The 16317-nt window shown below is 34.8% G+C and overlaps 2 protein-coding genes across 3 annotated transcripts; both read left to right on the top strand.

Annotated features, from left to right (window-relative positions):
* The first annotated feature begins 1963 nt into the window (after positions 1–1963).
* Positions 1964–9933, top strand: LOC110779668 (uncharacterized). The gene is made up of 14 exons (XM_021984156.2): positions 1964–2669; positions 4063–4184; positions 4286–4374; positions 4519–4554; positions 4667–4760; positions 4908–4953; positions 5103–5200; positions 5395–5453; positions 5860–6552; positions 7335–7903; positions 8511–8646; positions 8744–8812; positions 8921–9058; positions 9392–9933. The coding sequence occupies exons 1-14, from the start codon at positions 2452–2454 to the stop codon at positions 9503–9505; spliced, it is 2481 nt and encodes an 826-aa protein (XP_021839848.1). The 5' UTR covers positions 1964–2451; the 3' UTR covers positions 9506–9933.
* A 776-nt stretch (positions 9934–10709) lies between these two features.
* On the top strand, positions 10710–15834 carry LOC110779651 (F-box protein At5g52880). 2 transcript variants are annotated; one of them, XM_021984137.2, is made up of 7 exons: positions 10710–10869; positions 10940–11132; positions 12414–12568; positions 13155–13242; positions 13425–13624; positions 14106–14254; positions 15497–15834. In XM_021984137.2, the coding sequence occupies exons 2-7, from the start codon at positions 10948–10950 to the stop codon at positions 15743–15745; spliced, it is 1026 nt and encodes a 341-aa protein (XP_021839829.1). In that variant the 5' UTR covers positions 10710–10869; positions 10940–10947; the 3' UTR covers positions 15746–15834. The 2 variants fall into 2 exon arrangements, with proteins under 2 accessions (XP_021839829.1, XP_021839835.1); XM_021984143.2 differs by having other exon boundaries at positions 15448–15795.
* The last annotated feature ends 483 nt before the right edge of the window (positions 15835–16317 follow it).

The raw sequence follows: 16317 nt of genomic DNA, 5'->3' as shown, positions 1-16317 counted from the left end.
CGCTAATCAACACTACCCACATACTAGCTTGTGATAGGCTAGTGAGCTCTATAGCAGGAAACTCCTGAAAACAGTGAGGTGAACATGTAATTCCATGATGTACATAGAATTTATTGGTCGAAATAATTAAAAGTAGCTGTATCACCCCCCACTCGATCTTGCTCATAATTATAAATGAGAATGGCCCTCTTCCCATAAAATAATTGTTTTTTCACCCAAAAAATAAAATAAATAATTGTTTTTAAATAAAAATAATGGTAGTTGGAAAGATTTGAACCGCAATATTAGGTCTCGAGATTTGGGAGATTTAATTTTATGGACCATGCCACTCGCACAAGTTCATACAGTATTCAATTTTATTTTATTTTTCATATATTTTTTTTTTTTTTTTATTATTTGATGGGAATTTGTTTTATTTTAACTGAGAATTGCAAATTGGCAACTTACAATTATTGCTATAATTATCTCCCATGTTAGAGGAATCTATTTGGCATGGTGCATGGCGCAAATGGACGTACGTACTTTGACCTTAACCTCTAACTTTGACATTTATTACTTCTATTTTTATTAATTTAAGTACCGTATTTATCAAAAACATTCTGCAACTAGGTAGTTTGTTAATACTATGTAATTAAGAATTAAGAATAAGATATTGTAATAACCCAACATTGATTGAAAATATGAAACATACTTCGTATATCAATATTACCATCGTACAGTTTTTAATGATTAATTTGTGTTATTTATAATACTGAATGATTGCGAATATGTAGGAATTTTAACCCTTTGGAAAATAGAGAGTAGTTGTTCCACTAACACAAAAAAACATTGTGCAGTGTAACATACAAGTTATATACTCTATATATGAATGCGTCTATTTCATATATAGCTAAAGATTCTTTCGGAACAAGTTTGTACGTTTTGTTTTTGCTAGATAAACACTCACCTTTTGTGAGATGAAAAAGTTAAAGTAATGGAGTACATTAGGTATCATTGTCGTATAATTGTTCCATTTTGTACTAACAAAAAGAAAAAGTTACACATCTTCTCAAGTTTGTAAAAATTCTACCAAATAAAATTTGACACTATTTTAACTACAAAATATTAAGTTTATCAAAATTTAGTTGAAATCAGAGAAACATGAACTCAACTGTATATTATTATTAGAAATCATCTTGACACCCTTAATCTAGCGGGTGCCAAATTCATTGTTTCTAAATCGAGAATTATGTTAGTGGAAGCTTTGCCTCTTCAAGAAGGCATTAAAGTAACACTCTTTATAGTAGTTGAAGACTACAATCTTTGCGTCATCAACGCTATTAAGCGGCAATGTTAGATTTCTTGGGCGATCTACAACATCATTGCCGATGTGGAGAATGATGTTTCAAAGTTCGAGTCGATCTCTTTTCACCACTGTTTATGGGAGGCAAATCAAGCGACGGAATGACTAATCATGGCCATAATTACCATACCATGCTTTATTGGTTTAGCTCTTGTAATGATTTTTTCTCTTCTATCATCCGAAAGGGTGAGTTAGGTCAGTCATATTTTATGCACTAATCTAGTTTTTATTTCCTTATAAAAAATAAAAAATAAACTATTTCATATTGTATTTAATTTCATGTTCATACAATCATACAAGTGTTACTCCATATTATATACGGCTTAATTCATTTTCTAAAAAGAATAAACTTTATAAAGCACACTTAAATAACATGAAATAAAATTCGAGAATTGATCTCATGTCTTAAATCTGCCCAAATTCACTTTCTCAAAAAATAAAAATAGCGGCTTTGCCACAATAACAAACCAAATAATATGGGAAAGAACAGAAAAAGCGGGTGCAAGTCAGAAAAATCTCCCCTGGACTGAGAAATCAACAAATACTAAAATAAAATAAAAATTTAATTACAGAAAAAAACCCAATCAAAAACTTGTAAAATGGAGTTGGAAAAAAGGAGGACTCTCCTTCGTGTGTAAGTCAGAAAAAGATTCAACAACTGTGCCCAATTGTCTTTTTTCTCCCTCTTTCTCTTTCATTTCTTCCCCCCTTTTTTAAAAATTATTTAAATAATGGAGCAATTGATCAATCAATAAAATTTTACAGAAAGCATTTCTTTTTTTCCTTTATTTTTTATTTTAAGCAATTGAATAATTAATTAAGGGCTCTATAAATATAGGATTGAGATAGGACATCACACAACAATTACAAAAGCTTCTCCAAAAAACCCACCAAACCCACCAATTTTCTACCTCTTCCCACATTTTTTGTGTTCATTTTTCTCTCTCATCTCCTAAAATTTACACCAAAAAATCAAAAATAAAAAAAAGAAAAGAAAAAATCCCCTGTTTTTTGATTTTTGGGTGTTCATCATTTCTATGATTATTGTTTTGCTGACATTTCAAGAAAAAGATTGAATCTTTTTTGGTAAAAACAAAACAAAACAAAAAATGGAGCAGAAGAGTTTTTTGTTGTCAGCATTGAGTGTAGGTGTTGGTGTGGGAGTTGGGCTTGGATTGGCATCTGGGCAAACTGTTGGTAAATGGATTTCTTCAAATGATTCATTGGATAGCATTTCTGCTGATCAGATTGAGAATGAATTATCCAGGCTTCTTGTTGATGGCAAGGAAACCAAAGTCTCTTTTGATGAATTTCCCTATTATTTGAGGTAATTTATTTATTTTTAACATTTCCCCCATTTTTTTTTGTTTTAAAAAGTAAAGATTTTTATTTCTGTTTTGTTATTTTCCCCTGTTTTTTTCAAGTATTTATTTTGGATAGAGTTGTGGATAAAGGTTGCAACTTTATGATTTTTGTTGGGTATTTCCTTGTTGGGTTTTATGCTTATTATTATGTGGTTGTATGAATCTGTATCTTTTTGAATCCCCATATGAAATAAATAAATCATAATATTGAACTGGGTTTTTAATGCAAATTTTAGAATATGTTAAGAATTTTGTGAATAGATGCCTCAAAGATACAAATAGAATCATGATCCCACTCTCCCAGGAATAGTTTCTGTGTCATCAGCTAAATATTATTGAAAAAGATGCATAACTAATTTTGAGTTTTAGTATATTCCTTCCTAACTTCAGAGGGTTTAATTTTACTGTTTGGTTTTTTCACTTTTCTGGGTAAATCTGTAATTTTTATTTTCTTGGCATCCATGTTGCTCATTGATGCTTAAGATGAAGTTGTTGATGATCTGTTGGATTGCCAAAATGATGAGTTTGGTGAATTATTCTGGATTTTTAACTTAGCTCAGTAAAAATCCTCAAAAAGTTACACTGAATATGTCTAAATCTTTGAGTGATGATCTGATTAAAATGATTTCATATGAAGCATCCAAGTCCGGAGTTCGATTTATGATCTGTAAGAACCATAGACTAAAATCTTAATCCACACAAAAGAATGAAGGTGTGATTCATGATCTTAGAAGTTAGAACAATGAGTTTTTGGCTATCCTTAGTAAAGGTTGAAGGATGCTTTTTGGGTATAGGGAGAACCACAAAGAGAATATTATGTAGACGGGATTTGGTCCTAGGGGTACCACTCCCGAACACTTTAACCAACTAAGCTAGTTGGCATCCACACGAAGGATGTTGTTTCTGGCTCCTAGAAGTTAGAACAATGAACACTTTAACTAACTAAGCTAGTTGGCATCCACGTGAAGGATGTTGTTTCTGGCTCTTAGAAGTTAGAACAATGAGTTTTTGGTTATCCTTAGAGGATGGATGATGATTCTTTTGGTATAGAGAGAACCACAAAGAGAAGATTATGTAGACGGGATTTAGTCCCAGAGGTACCACCGCCGAACACTTTAACCAACTAAGCTAGTTGACATCCACGTGAAAGATATTGCTTGCGGCCCTCAAGATCTTGTTATTTTAGTAGTTTTGATAAATTATGTAGACGGGATTTGGTCCCAAGGGTACCACCCACGAACACTTTAACCAGCTAAGCTAGTTGACATCCACGTGAAAGATAGTTGTTTGTGACTTCTCAAGATCTTGTTGTTTGAGTATTTTTTACAACATTGTTTCATGATGTTTTGATAACAGTGAGCAAACCCGAACCCTGTTGACAAGCGCGGCATATGTACATCTAAAGCATGCTGAAGTTTCCAAGTTCACTAGGAATCTGTCACCTGGAAGCAGAGCAATCCTGCTATCAGGACCAGCTGGTACGCGAATCTTTCTGTTTCCTCGAATGATTAATTTGTTAATTTTCTCTATGTTGCTTCCTTCTAATTAATATTTGGTGTAAAATCTTCTTCCTTTGCAGAACTTTACCAGCAGTTGCTTGCCAAAGCATTGGCACACTACTTTGATGCTAAGTTGTTGCTGTTGGATGTTGCTGACTTCTCCATGAAGGTGATTATCCCACAGATTGATTAGACCTCCTGTTAATGATTTGATGAACTTGTACTAATGTGTTAATGATTTGATGAACTTGTACTAATGTGTTAATGATTTGATGAACTTGTACTAATGTTCATTTGATTCTGGTTTCTGCAGATGCAAAACAAGTATGGCTTAGACAAAAAGGAACATGTAAGTTCTTCCTTCACTATTACAACTTCCTAGCCTTTTTGTTTCTGTATTTTTGATGTATTTTTGCCTCATTTTTTGCTCATTTTTTTGTACGTTTTGTCCATTGTTTTAGAGAGCGTCAAGGTCCATTTCAGAAGCGACATTGGGACGTATGTCAAGCTTGCTAGGTTCCTTCTCTATCCTTCCTCCAAGAGATGCACCCAAAGGTATATATTTCAGTAAATCTTTCTTCAAATCATCTGCGAGTTTGAAGGATGGTAGTTAACTAGTTATAATTTCACATTATCAACTAATTTTGCTTCATTAAACCAGCTTTCCCCTCTAATAATAGTTCTTATGATTGTTTCTTTCAGGCACATTGCGTAGGCAAGCTAGCACTACAGATGTCATCAAATCTGGGTATGATACCTCCGTTGCTGTTGTTCTTGTTCTTGTTCGTGTTATTCTTGTTATTGTTGTTGTTGTTGTTGATGTTGTTGTTGTTTCTTTTCTATTTACTAATTACTATGTTGTATGTTAGTTCTAAACTTGTAGTTTTGTGTATATAGGTCTGGAGATGTTTCTAGTTACTCCCAAAAGCATCGTAGAAACGCCTCAACATCAGCTGATATGAGCAGCCTTACTTCTCAATCTGCAACTGGTTCAGGTATTGTTTTTATTTTCTTCTTCTGCCAGCAGATTGTAAAAAGAAATACAGCAACTTTTTAGCAAGATAACTATAATTAACCTTAATCATCTTTTGTTCTGTTTGTACATTATAGTGTTTGATATCAATTAAATTCTGAATTTTTGTATTCTCATCCTGATTGGTTGTTTGTTTGATCTTTCTTTTCGCTTCAGTAAAACGCCAAACCAACTGGTCTTTTGATGAGAAACTGTTCCTACAAGCACTTTTCAAGGTAAAATTTATGAATCAGTGTTTTCTCATCTGTCATTTGTAAGATTAGGCTCCGTTCTGTTCTACTTATTTAGACTTGTTTCAGACAAAATAAGTTCAAATAAGTTCAGAAAATATAGGTTATTTTCAGATATTTTTCCACACATTCGTTTATTTCAGACAAAATAAGTATTTTCTAGACATTTTTACACACATACGAGTTTATTTCAGACAAAATAAGCTTTTTCAGTTCAAATAAGTTTAGTTAAGTTCATTTAAGTCCAAATCAGTTTAGATAAGATCAAATAACATAAGTTCAGACAAAATAAGTCAAACAGAACGGACCCTTAACGCTCTTGAAACTCCATGAACACTAAAGACTATAGAGTATGAATGAACTTATTAGATATGTCATTTTTAACTTGCAGGTAATAATCTCCACATCAGAAAAGAGCCCCATCATCCTCTACGTCAGGGACATAGAAAGACTCCTCCTTCAATCAGACAGACTATACAACTTATTCGACAAACTATTACAAAAACTAAGTGGTTCAGTCCTCGTTCTCGGATCCCGTATGTTAGATGCGAACACTGATTACGAACAAGCAGACGAAAGACTCACCTTACTCTTCCCCTACAACATCGACATAAGGCCACCAGTTGACGAAACCAATCTCGTAAACTGGAACACCCAACTCGAAGAAGACATGAAAACAATCCAATTCCAGGATAACAGGAACCACATTGCTGAAGTTCTAGCAGCAAATGATCTTGTCTGTGATGATCTGGGTTCAATCTGTCATTCAGATACTTTAACACTGAGTGATCATATTGATGAGATTGTTATGTCTGCGATTACGTTCCATTTGATGAATAATCATGAGCCTGAGTATAGGAATGGGAAGCTGGTTATTTCTTCTGGGAGTTTGTCCCATGGTTTGAGTTTGTTCCAGGAAGGGAAGAAGATGGGGAGGAAGATGGAGACGAATGGGGAAACTGGTAAGGAGATGGATGATTCTGCTGCTGTGAAAAGTGATGGGAAGAATGAAACTTCTGGTGCTGATAATAAAGGGGATTCAGTTGCTCTGACAAAGAATGCTGAGAATGCAGCTCCTCCCAAGGTAACAAAAAAAATGCTTCTGATGTTACTTTTGTCAGTTTGATTCAGGTAGACCTGTCAAACGGGTCGATCGGGTTGGGTTATAAAAATTTACTTTCGGGTTCGGGATAATTCGGGCCGGGTTCGGGTTTATAAATGCTTGTTCAAGAGCTGGAACTTTTGGGTTCAGTAGTCCCACCGGGTTGAGAGATTTTGAAACGCGTATTATATTTTCAAAAATTGGGGTAATAAATAGGATTTTTTTTTCATAATCACCACCTTATAAAGTCCGGTTTTTCAAACTTACCACATTGTAAAAATTTTACTTAAAAATTACCGCCTTAAATTTATCTAAACTTTCAAAATTACCAACCACTTAACGGAAAGAGTTAAATTTTCTGACAAGTAGTGGTAATTTTAAAAGTTGAAACAAATTTAAGGTGGTAATTATACACAAGTTTATATTTGGTGAAATTAACAAATTTTCATACGCAATTTTATATTTAGTCAAATTCAACCACAAATTGAAGGTATAATTCAAATCAAAATCAAATTACACCCAACAACCGTAACAACGTGTTTATTTAGTTTAAAGTTCATTGTAATCTCATTTATTAACTTTAAACAGAACGATTTTCAATTGGTCGGCCAAAAACGGGTCAGTTGGGCTTTGACCCATTACTTTTCGGGTTGTTCGGGTTCGGGTCAGAATATCTTGTTCGAGACCCATATTTTCGGGTCGGGTCGATCTTTGACATGTTCATTCACTAATATCTTACACTGAAACATATCATATTGAAACAGGAAGTAGCCCCGGATAACGAATTCGAGAAGCGAATTCGACCCGAAGTCATCCCCGCAAACGAAATCGGAGTTTCATTCAACGACATCGGATCCCTAGACGAGATCAAAGAGTCCCTCCAAGAACTAGTAATGCTTCCCTTAAGAAGGCCCGACCTTTTCAAAGGCGGGCTTTTAAAGCCCTGCAGAGGAGTCCTCCTCTTCGGCCCGCCCGGCACAGGAAAAACAATGTTAGCAAAGGCAATTGCTAATGAAGCTGGTGCAAGCTTCATCAACGTGTCAATGTCCACAATCACTTCGAAATGGTTTGGTGAAGATGAAAAGAATGTTCGTGCATTGTTCACACTTGCAGCTAAAGTTTCTCCTACAATCATCTTTGTTGATGAGGTTGATAGTATGCTTGGGCAAAGGACTAGAGTTGGGGAACATGAGGCTATGAGGAAGATTAAGAATGAGTTTATGTCACATTGGGATGGACTTATGACTAAGCCTGGGGAACAGATTCTTGTTCTTGCTGCTACTAACAGGCCTTTTGATCTTGATGAGGCTATTATCAGGAGATTTGAGCGCAGGTTTGTTCACTGATCTCTAACATACACAATTATCGTGAGCCCGGCCCGCCGGCCCGGCTCAAAAATAGAAAACTTTAGGCCCGTTTTCCGGCCCGGGCCGATTTTAAATCTTTTCGGGCAACTAAATATTGCAATTTGAGTTATAAATTTGGCTTGATCCGAAAATAGTCTGAAAAAACCTCTATTCTTGGCCCAAAATAGTGGGTTTGGGGCTGAAAAATCCAGCCCGAGCCGTCTGACCTAAGGGGCAGAATTTTTAAGGCGTGGCCCGGCCCGAAAATAGCAGGTTTTGGGCAGAATTATAGGCCCGTTTTCCGGAACAACACTGGCTTGGTCCGATTTTCAAAAATTTTTGGGTGGGTTTTGTGCAACTCAAAATTTCAATTTCAGTCATAAATGGTCTAAAAAGGTTGTCATTTTGGCCCAAAATAGCGGGTTTTGGACAGAAAAATCTGGCCCGAAGTTTTGCCCGACCCGACCAAGTAGCCCGGCCCTACCCCGTGATTTGATCGGGTCTAATCTCTAAATGTAGCATTCCTCGAAAGTTTGTCATTAGTACTAGTTGCTTATTTCAACAGCTAAACTCCCAAATGTTTTTTCGTCACAGGATAATGGTGGGTTTGCCAAGCATTGAGAACAGAGAAAAGATCTTAACAACTCTCATGTCAAAAGAAAAGGCAGAAAAGCTTGACTTCCATGAGCTTGCTACCATGACTGAAGGATACACTGGAAGTGATCTTAAGGTTGTTAATCTTCTTAATTACATTGTATTATGTTAATGTTAATGTTAATATTAATATTGTCTGATAATCAAACCTTTGTTTTTCATCTGTCCAACAGAACCTCTGCATCACTGCTGCATATCGGCCTGTTCGTGAGCTAATCCAGAGGGAGAGACAGAAGGATTTGGTTAGTGATCTTCTTTTCATGCTTCTTGTTTTGTTAAGAGAAGAATTACCCTTTTGAAATGCTTATATTGCCTTTATTTTTCCTAATTTTAACCATTGATTTTTACAGGAAAAGAAGAAGAAAACTCAGGAAAACAACAATGATACTGCTGAAGGTTCATCAGAGACAAAAGAACCAGAAAAGGAGGCTGAACCAATCATTTTGAGGCCCCTAAACATGGAGGATCTGAGGCAAGCAAAGAATCAGGTAATGAACTGCACTCATGCATACGATCTCAAACTCTTATGGCTTGTTTGGTTGACATGGGAATTTAATTTCCATAGTAAGTTGTAATTCAAGGGAAATTACTTCCCTTGTTAAATTCATGGGAACTTTCTTAAGTTTGGTTGACAACATGAGAATTTCTAATTCCCATGAATTCTCCATTTTTCCTTTTTTATGTCAACCAAACAACAACCATATTTATAAATTCCCATGAATTTTCACTTCCCCCATTTTTAATTGTCAACCAAACAACCCCTTTGTACTGTATAAAATATGGTTAAATCTTACAAAATTACAACAATTTGTGAACTGCAGGTTTCTGCTAGTTTTGCTTCTGAGGGTGCAGTAATGAACGAACTGAAGCAGTGGAACGAGCTCTATGGAGAAGGCGGGTCAAGAAAGAAGGAGCAGCTTACTTACTTCTTATAGAAAGGCGGTATGGAGAAGGCGTCAAGAAAGGAGCAGCTGTAAGAGAACTCCGAGTCCTCTTTGGCAATGGATACATTATCATAAGGCAATGAAGGAAGCTTATGTAATCTGTATTTCTTGTTAAACACTTTTGGTGGGTGAGTGGAAAAAAACGAGTTTTAGATATTAGATGCAACAAGGGGTTATATATCTACTTAATTTACCATATTCTGTATTGAGTTTGCTCATGTTGTATCAGAAAAGAAGAGCCTATATGCAATGGAGTATGTAATTAGATTTCTAGATTATGAACAAAAACTTTATGATTTTTCTCTGTCACTTAATGGGGTTGTAATTTATGTACTACTACCAGTTATTGTGGCAGTAGCCATTTGTACATTATGTCTTATTTTAACTTACAATTAGTACTTCTTGTTCTGTTTCTTCTACTTGATTTTTGAAACTGAATGTCTAATGCTTATATTCAGAAGCTGGTTTGCACTGCAAACTTCTTATGTTGTTGAAAACTCAATGATCATCTAAAGGTTAAAACTTTAGCACCACATTAAGTTGCTAGTGAGTTTTGCATATCTTATGCCTAACCGGGGATGAACATGAACATGAACATGAACATGCCTAACACCCATATATTCTCACGAGAACACCTCTATTGTAGGATCTAAATGGGTGTATTAGAAAATTAGTCTATGAGTGAAAAAAAGTTGAAAAAACTCGTTTTGGCAAGAACATACGAGGTACGTATCATATGATTTTATTGTGCGCAAAATTTATCTTATAACCAGGTGCATCTAGAGTTAGGTGTATTTGGAGGTGAAAGTATGTTTTACTAATGTAATTGTACACTTGTACATATTAAGATCCCTGAATCAGAACAAATACCATATTCGAATCGAGAAAATAACATAAACCAAATCATATTTCAATCACCATCATTCATAAAAATAGTTTCAAATTATTACCTCTACATCCCTTCTCTCTTCCTCAAGCTCCGCTTGTTAATCTTAAAGATTAGCGAACAGAACATATCAAAGGGCATTTTTTTAAATAAATTACGGAGTAACAATATATAAATATCGAAGTTCTTAGATTGTATTGTTTTTGTTATATTTACGAGAATGCCCTCTTGATCAACATATTTAGACGTTTCTTAGATTGTATTGTTGTTGTTATATTTACGAGAATGCCCTTTTGATCGACATATTTAGCCATTCAGGTGATTGATTAGCAATTTCTCCTCCTCCTCTGGGTGGAAAATCCAAGCACCCACCTTTAACACCACCGCAATAATACCAAATCTCAATTCTCTCTCCTCCTTCCACAAACAAGCCTTTCAATGGCGAAGCTTTGAAGTTCTCCGACAAATTGTAAGTAACCCTAATCTTATCTTCCTTCAAAGACTTGATTTTGATTTTGATATTTCCAATCAATTTGCAGAGACAAAAATGGCGGGGGCAATAAAAAAATACAAAAACTTGAAATTGCGAGAATCACTTTCTGTCTCCTACCGCTACCCAATTGTTTGCAACGAGCTTGGCGTAATTCTTCGGTTAGGTTACTCCAAATCCCCTAAACCCCTTCAATCTCTTATTCTTGAAGATACCATCGCCGCCTTTCGCCTCCTTCCTCAGTAATTTCCTTCTCTTTTTTCAATTTAATTGTTTTTGTCATTGTTAATTTTGATTTATAATTGTATGGTTTGCTTGAATTTTAGAACTTTTTGATTGATCGATTGATTGCCTTACCCTTTCTGCAATTTGGGTTATCAGTGAATTGAACTGGGATTGATGAATTGATTATGATTTGCTTGGTTGTTAGTTTCATTACACTTTTGGGGGGAATTAAAAGTTTTGATTTTATGGTCTGTTTGTTCATTGAAAATTGGATACCTTTCGGTGAGAATTACAATTGGGGAAGGGGGATTCGAACCTCTGACCCATCATACATAGGCCCTCAATTTTTACTACTGGGTTTAAGAATTAAGACATCATTCAAATTAGATACTTGTGGGATACTTCAATACTTCTTGATCATTGCAATTTTTGAGTAAAATGAATATCTGAAGTTCATTTTTCTACAGTTCTTTTCTTTGTGGTTGGATACTTCAATACTTCTTGATCAATGCAATATTTGAGTAAACTGAATATCTGAAGTTCATTTTTCTACAGTTCTTTTCTTTGTGGTGGGATACTTCAATACTTCTTGATCAATGCAATATTTGAGTAAACTGAATATCTGAAGTTCATTTTTCTACAGTTCTTTTCTTTGTGATTTTTTGGTTGGGAAATAGGGAGGTATAAAAGTATTTAGATAACTAGATTGATGGATACTTCGTATATGATAAGGAATTGGTGGAAGAGCCAAAGAGGTTCATAGGTTTGTTTGTTTTATCTCATCAATTAGCAAATTTCTTTAGACCTAGCTCAATTTCGTTGCTAATGACGTAGCGCAATTTCTCTCCGGCTTCTGCATAGTCATTCCCTGGTCTTGACTCTTGAAATCTAACTTATTACAAAGTACTGTTTAACTTATGGTAGTTGTGATTTCTCTCCGCTTCTGCGTAGTCATTGCCTGATCTTGAACCTAACTTATTAGAAATACTGGATAACTTATTGTAGTTATGAATTGAACTTGGATGTTCCTTATTGCCCGAAGTTAACTTATCTGAACGTATTGGCCTTGAGTTTAACTTGTCTGAACTTGTTAGCCTTGTTCATAACTTATGTGAAAGTATTTCGCTTGAAGTGAAAAGGAGAATAAAACCTTAATACTTGTATCTTAATTTTACAAGTAAACAACAGTGATTTATTGGATGACACAACTCAATGGTCGAACATAGATTACATACAAAACATTTGGTTTCTTGATGATTTGAAGTCCTTCAGTTTATAACTTGGAAGTTCTGTGCTAGAATGCAGACACAAGGTGCTGTTTCAGCAGCTAATCTTCTCAGCCAGAGTGCAGAAGCTGCTTTGCCAAAGCAGAAACGAGGTCTAGCAGCTACAGAATTCAAGCAAGCAAAAGTTGCTTACAAGAGACGTTCCAAAACTCAGGTGGAAGATAAAGGTAGAATTTTCCGAGATCAAACGACCCCATTAAGCATAGATCCATTAAAGTTTTTGTTAGGAAAGGATGTAAAAATCCCGTCAGTTGCTCAGTGCGTCCTTAAGCTGCTGTCAACTTTTAGTTAGCACATATCTTATTCTGCCGAGCCAAGTTTGATAGCAATGCTTGACGTAAACCTCTAACGACCCCATTTAGCATAGATGCATTAAATTTTTTGGTAGGAAAGGATGTAAAAATCCTGTCTTTTGCTCAGTGCGTCCTTAAACTGCTTAAGTTTTAGTTAGCATGTATCTTATTCTGCCGAGCCAAGTTGACAACTTGACATAAACCTCGTCCTTTATCAAAAAAAATAAAGGAAAATTAGGCATCATCCAAATGTTATCTTAACGAGGGCTAAATTTTAGTTTGGTGATCCATGAGAGTGATCTGGTTCTTAACAACACTAAATGAAGCAATTTTTTTCTTAGTTGAAGTTACAATGTCACACATAGCAAGAAACGTGCTATTTCTATGTATTTGGTCATTTGTCATTGTTTATGCTCATATTTCACACATTGATATTGATGACAAGAATGGCCTTTTTCAGATGTTGGCCAATTGCCTCAAGATGTTCTTGTACATCTCTTCAATTTCCTGGAAATGCCAACTTTAGTAACTGTTGGTATGGTGTGCCGGTAAATGCCTTTTCGTGCTCTACATTTTCTAATGCTTACTAATTATCATCTATTTCTAAAAAATTTGAACATTTGAGTTTCTTTTTCTTTTGAGTAATATCAAACTGATTGTATCTGTGACTTCCAAATGTTGCACACTTCTCGATTAATCAAATGGTACTTGTTCATTGTTGTTTCTAAAGGTCGTGGAATGAAGCAGCAGTTGACAACTACCTTTGGAAGTTCCATTATAACACCCATTTTAGTGACTCGGAAAGTATTCTAAAAATGGAGGATCGTCAAGATGGTGTTACTGCGAAAGACAGGCAGCATACAGCTTCAAATGGTGAGAGTGAAGATGTAAACTACGACTGGAAAGATGCTTTCAGAAGATTATATTTAGGTATTTATATAATAATAATAATGATAATATTTATACCCCGTATATGATTTCGTAGGGCTTAGTGACTTTCTGTTGGCATAGTTACATCTTAGCTTTGACAATTACCTATAAACTACTCTTCGTCACACTAAAAATGTCCACATTTCTGAAGTAGTTCAAAAGTGCAGTTTATTTTTCCAAAAAAAAGCCTTTTTTTAAAAATCATACAGTACAATTTTAAGAAATAAGGTGATGCTCGTAGGTCGTAACACTTATGAACATCAACATATAAAGAGAGACAAATCAAAGTGAATTTTCTTTTAGTTTATGGAATCAAGTGAACATCTTTTTGTGTAATTGTCAATTTGGTATGCCTTTTTAATAGACTGCTTTCTCAAGCCTGTTTTCTCTTTGCCTTGCTATAAACATGTAATGTGGACTGTTGAGGTATCATCTTCTTTATTGTATCGCCATTTCACTGAAGTGTTTTGTTTATTGGCAGCCATTCCATCACGGAGATACAAGTATAACAGGGGATATTGTGGTCAGTGTCGTTCAATTGTTTGGCTTAGTAACTTGAAATGTCCTAATAAACACTCGTCGAGGCGAGGTTCTGGAGGTCAGCTACTGAAGCCTTTATCGCCTAGCCAGGTGGATTTCTCACCCTTCCTAAGAGTTCTACCGCCAATTATAGACTTGTACTCCCCCTGTTTTTTTTTAGGAAGCATAATTGAATTTGATATAATAATGATGCAAGTGAGTTAGTTGACAATAAAGAAAAATAAAAAATAAAACAAGTGGGATGTAAAAGTTACCAAAAATGGAATTATTTATGATTTAGGCTCTGTTTGGTAGGGTGTATAACGTTTTCATGGAAAACGGTTTTCCCTTTCCAATCATTTTATGTTATTTGGTTGGGCAAGGGATGGAAAGCAATTTTCCATAACTCACTCAAAGGTGGAAAAGCCTTTTCCGTTTGGAAGGGAGGGAAACCAATTTTCCTCATTTCCTCCCTACCTCCATCTCCTTTCTTCCCCTCAATCTTCACCATCTTCTCCCGTTTTCTTTTAAGGAACCAAACAAAGGAAAATTAGGTTAGAATTGTGTTTTCCCTTGGAAAATCATTTTACAATGAAAACGTTTTACATTAAACCAAACGGAGCGTTAAAGTAGATTCATAGGAAAATAAAAAATAATAAACAATTGGCGAGTGAGTGTAAAAGTTAACAAAAATACGGCTGGAAATAGTGATTGTTACTCCTAACAAATTATAGAGGGAACAGTTGTCTAAAGAAGCCTTTTTTTTTTTTTTTTTTGGAAAGGTAAGCAGAATAGTACACTAGGAGTCCTCCGCACGAGGGATATTCCTAAGTAATCAATGTCTAAAACGGAAATTAACTGGTGACTATTACAAGATTCAATACACATAGTGTTGCTAATTAGATAACCAACATTTGCTATCCAATCTGCTTCTAAAGATACTTGGTTGCAGTAGTTGGTTAACTATAGTTCTGTACTGCATCTCCTACAGAATACCGAAACATTTGCTGGCTCCCGGTTGCTTCTAATGGCAGCATCATTGAAGTACATATCATGGTGAACATTCTTAAGAATTGTTCGTAGTTGTTTTGTGAACATTCTTAAGAATTGTTCGTAGTTGTTTTGTGAAAATTCTCGAGAATTGTTCGTAAGAATTGTTCGTAGTTGTTTGTGTTTTTGTTGTCAAAACAAAAAAAGAACCTCCATAGTGTTGTCTAATATTGTTCTGTTCTTGTTATGTAAGTGTCCCAAATTTGAGATAAGTAAGCTGGTTTTTGACATTATTTTTTGCCCCATTTCTGCAGATTGTCAGATACATTTTAGATGATACTTATTGGTTGATATATTCTTCAGATACTGATGATGACGATAGTGAATCAGATGAAGTTCCTTGTACTCGGTTTTGGATGCTGTAGAAGATGGATATGTCTATCTGAGATCGGCTTCTTTATTATTGTACCGAGTATTATATACGGAATATATATTCCCTATAGAAATACGAGTAGGATAAAATGGTTGTATAACAAATTCAATCTGTTTTTATTTATACAACATTTAGCAATTCCTGGGAACCCATTCTTAAATGGACTTGGTCCACGCTAAATTTATTGTGGACCATGTCTTAAAATAAAGTCAACAACTTGTTCCTAATTTATTTTGGCATTGTATTATTATGAAAAAAATATATCAAATTAGTGTTGTTGATACATAGTGTGCTTGAATAATGTGATTTTAAGTCATAATTCGCTTTCAAAAATATAGGGTTACTATACCTCAAAAAATGGTTCCTATGTCTAAGAATTTTGGTGTTTAATTTATTACAATTACTATAAGAACAATAAATGTCACTATGAGTGCAAAAATGGTGCTACATAAAACTATTGATTTTGGGTCCACACAAGAATAATCTGTTAGCTTGTTTTTTATACTAACATGTAAAATCAAAACAGTGCGAATATTAAGGGACAGATGAAGTATCTTTTAGGCTAGATCTACCATTTTAATGCCCTCCGAATCTAGGCCTTGAAGGTGATTTTTTGCAAGAAACAGTTGAGATATTGCTATTTAACATTGGACACGGAATTTTGCTCCCACGAATATAATATATTGTTGGCTTCATCTTAATATATATTTTCAAAATATTGATATTTTTGTAAGTTATTATAATATGTAGT

Source organism: Spinacia oleracea, chromosome 3 (assembly GCF_020520425.1).
Source record: "Spinacia oleracea cultivar Varoflay chromosome 3, BTI_SOV_V1, whole genome shotgun sequence".
Classification (NCBI taxonomy): domain Eukaryota; kingdom Viridiplantae; phylum Streptophyta; class Magnoliopsida; order Caryophyllales; family Amaranthaceae; genus Spinacia; species Spinacia oleracea.
This window is presented reverse-complemented; position numbering and strand designations above follow the sequence as displayed.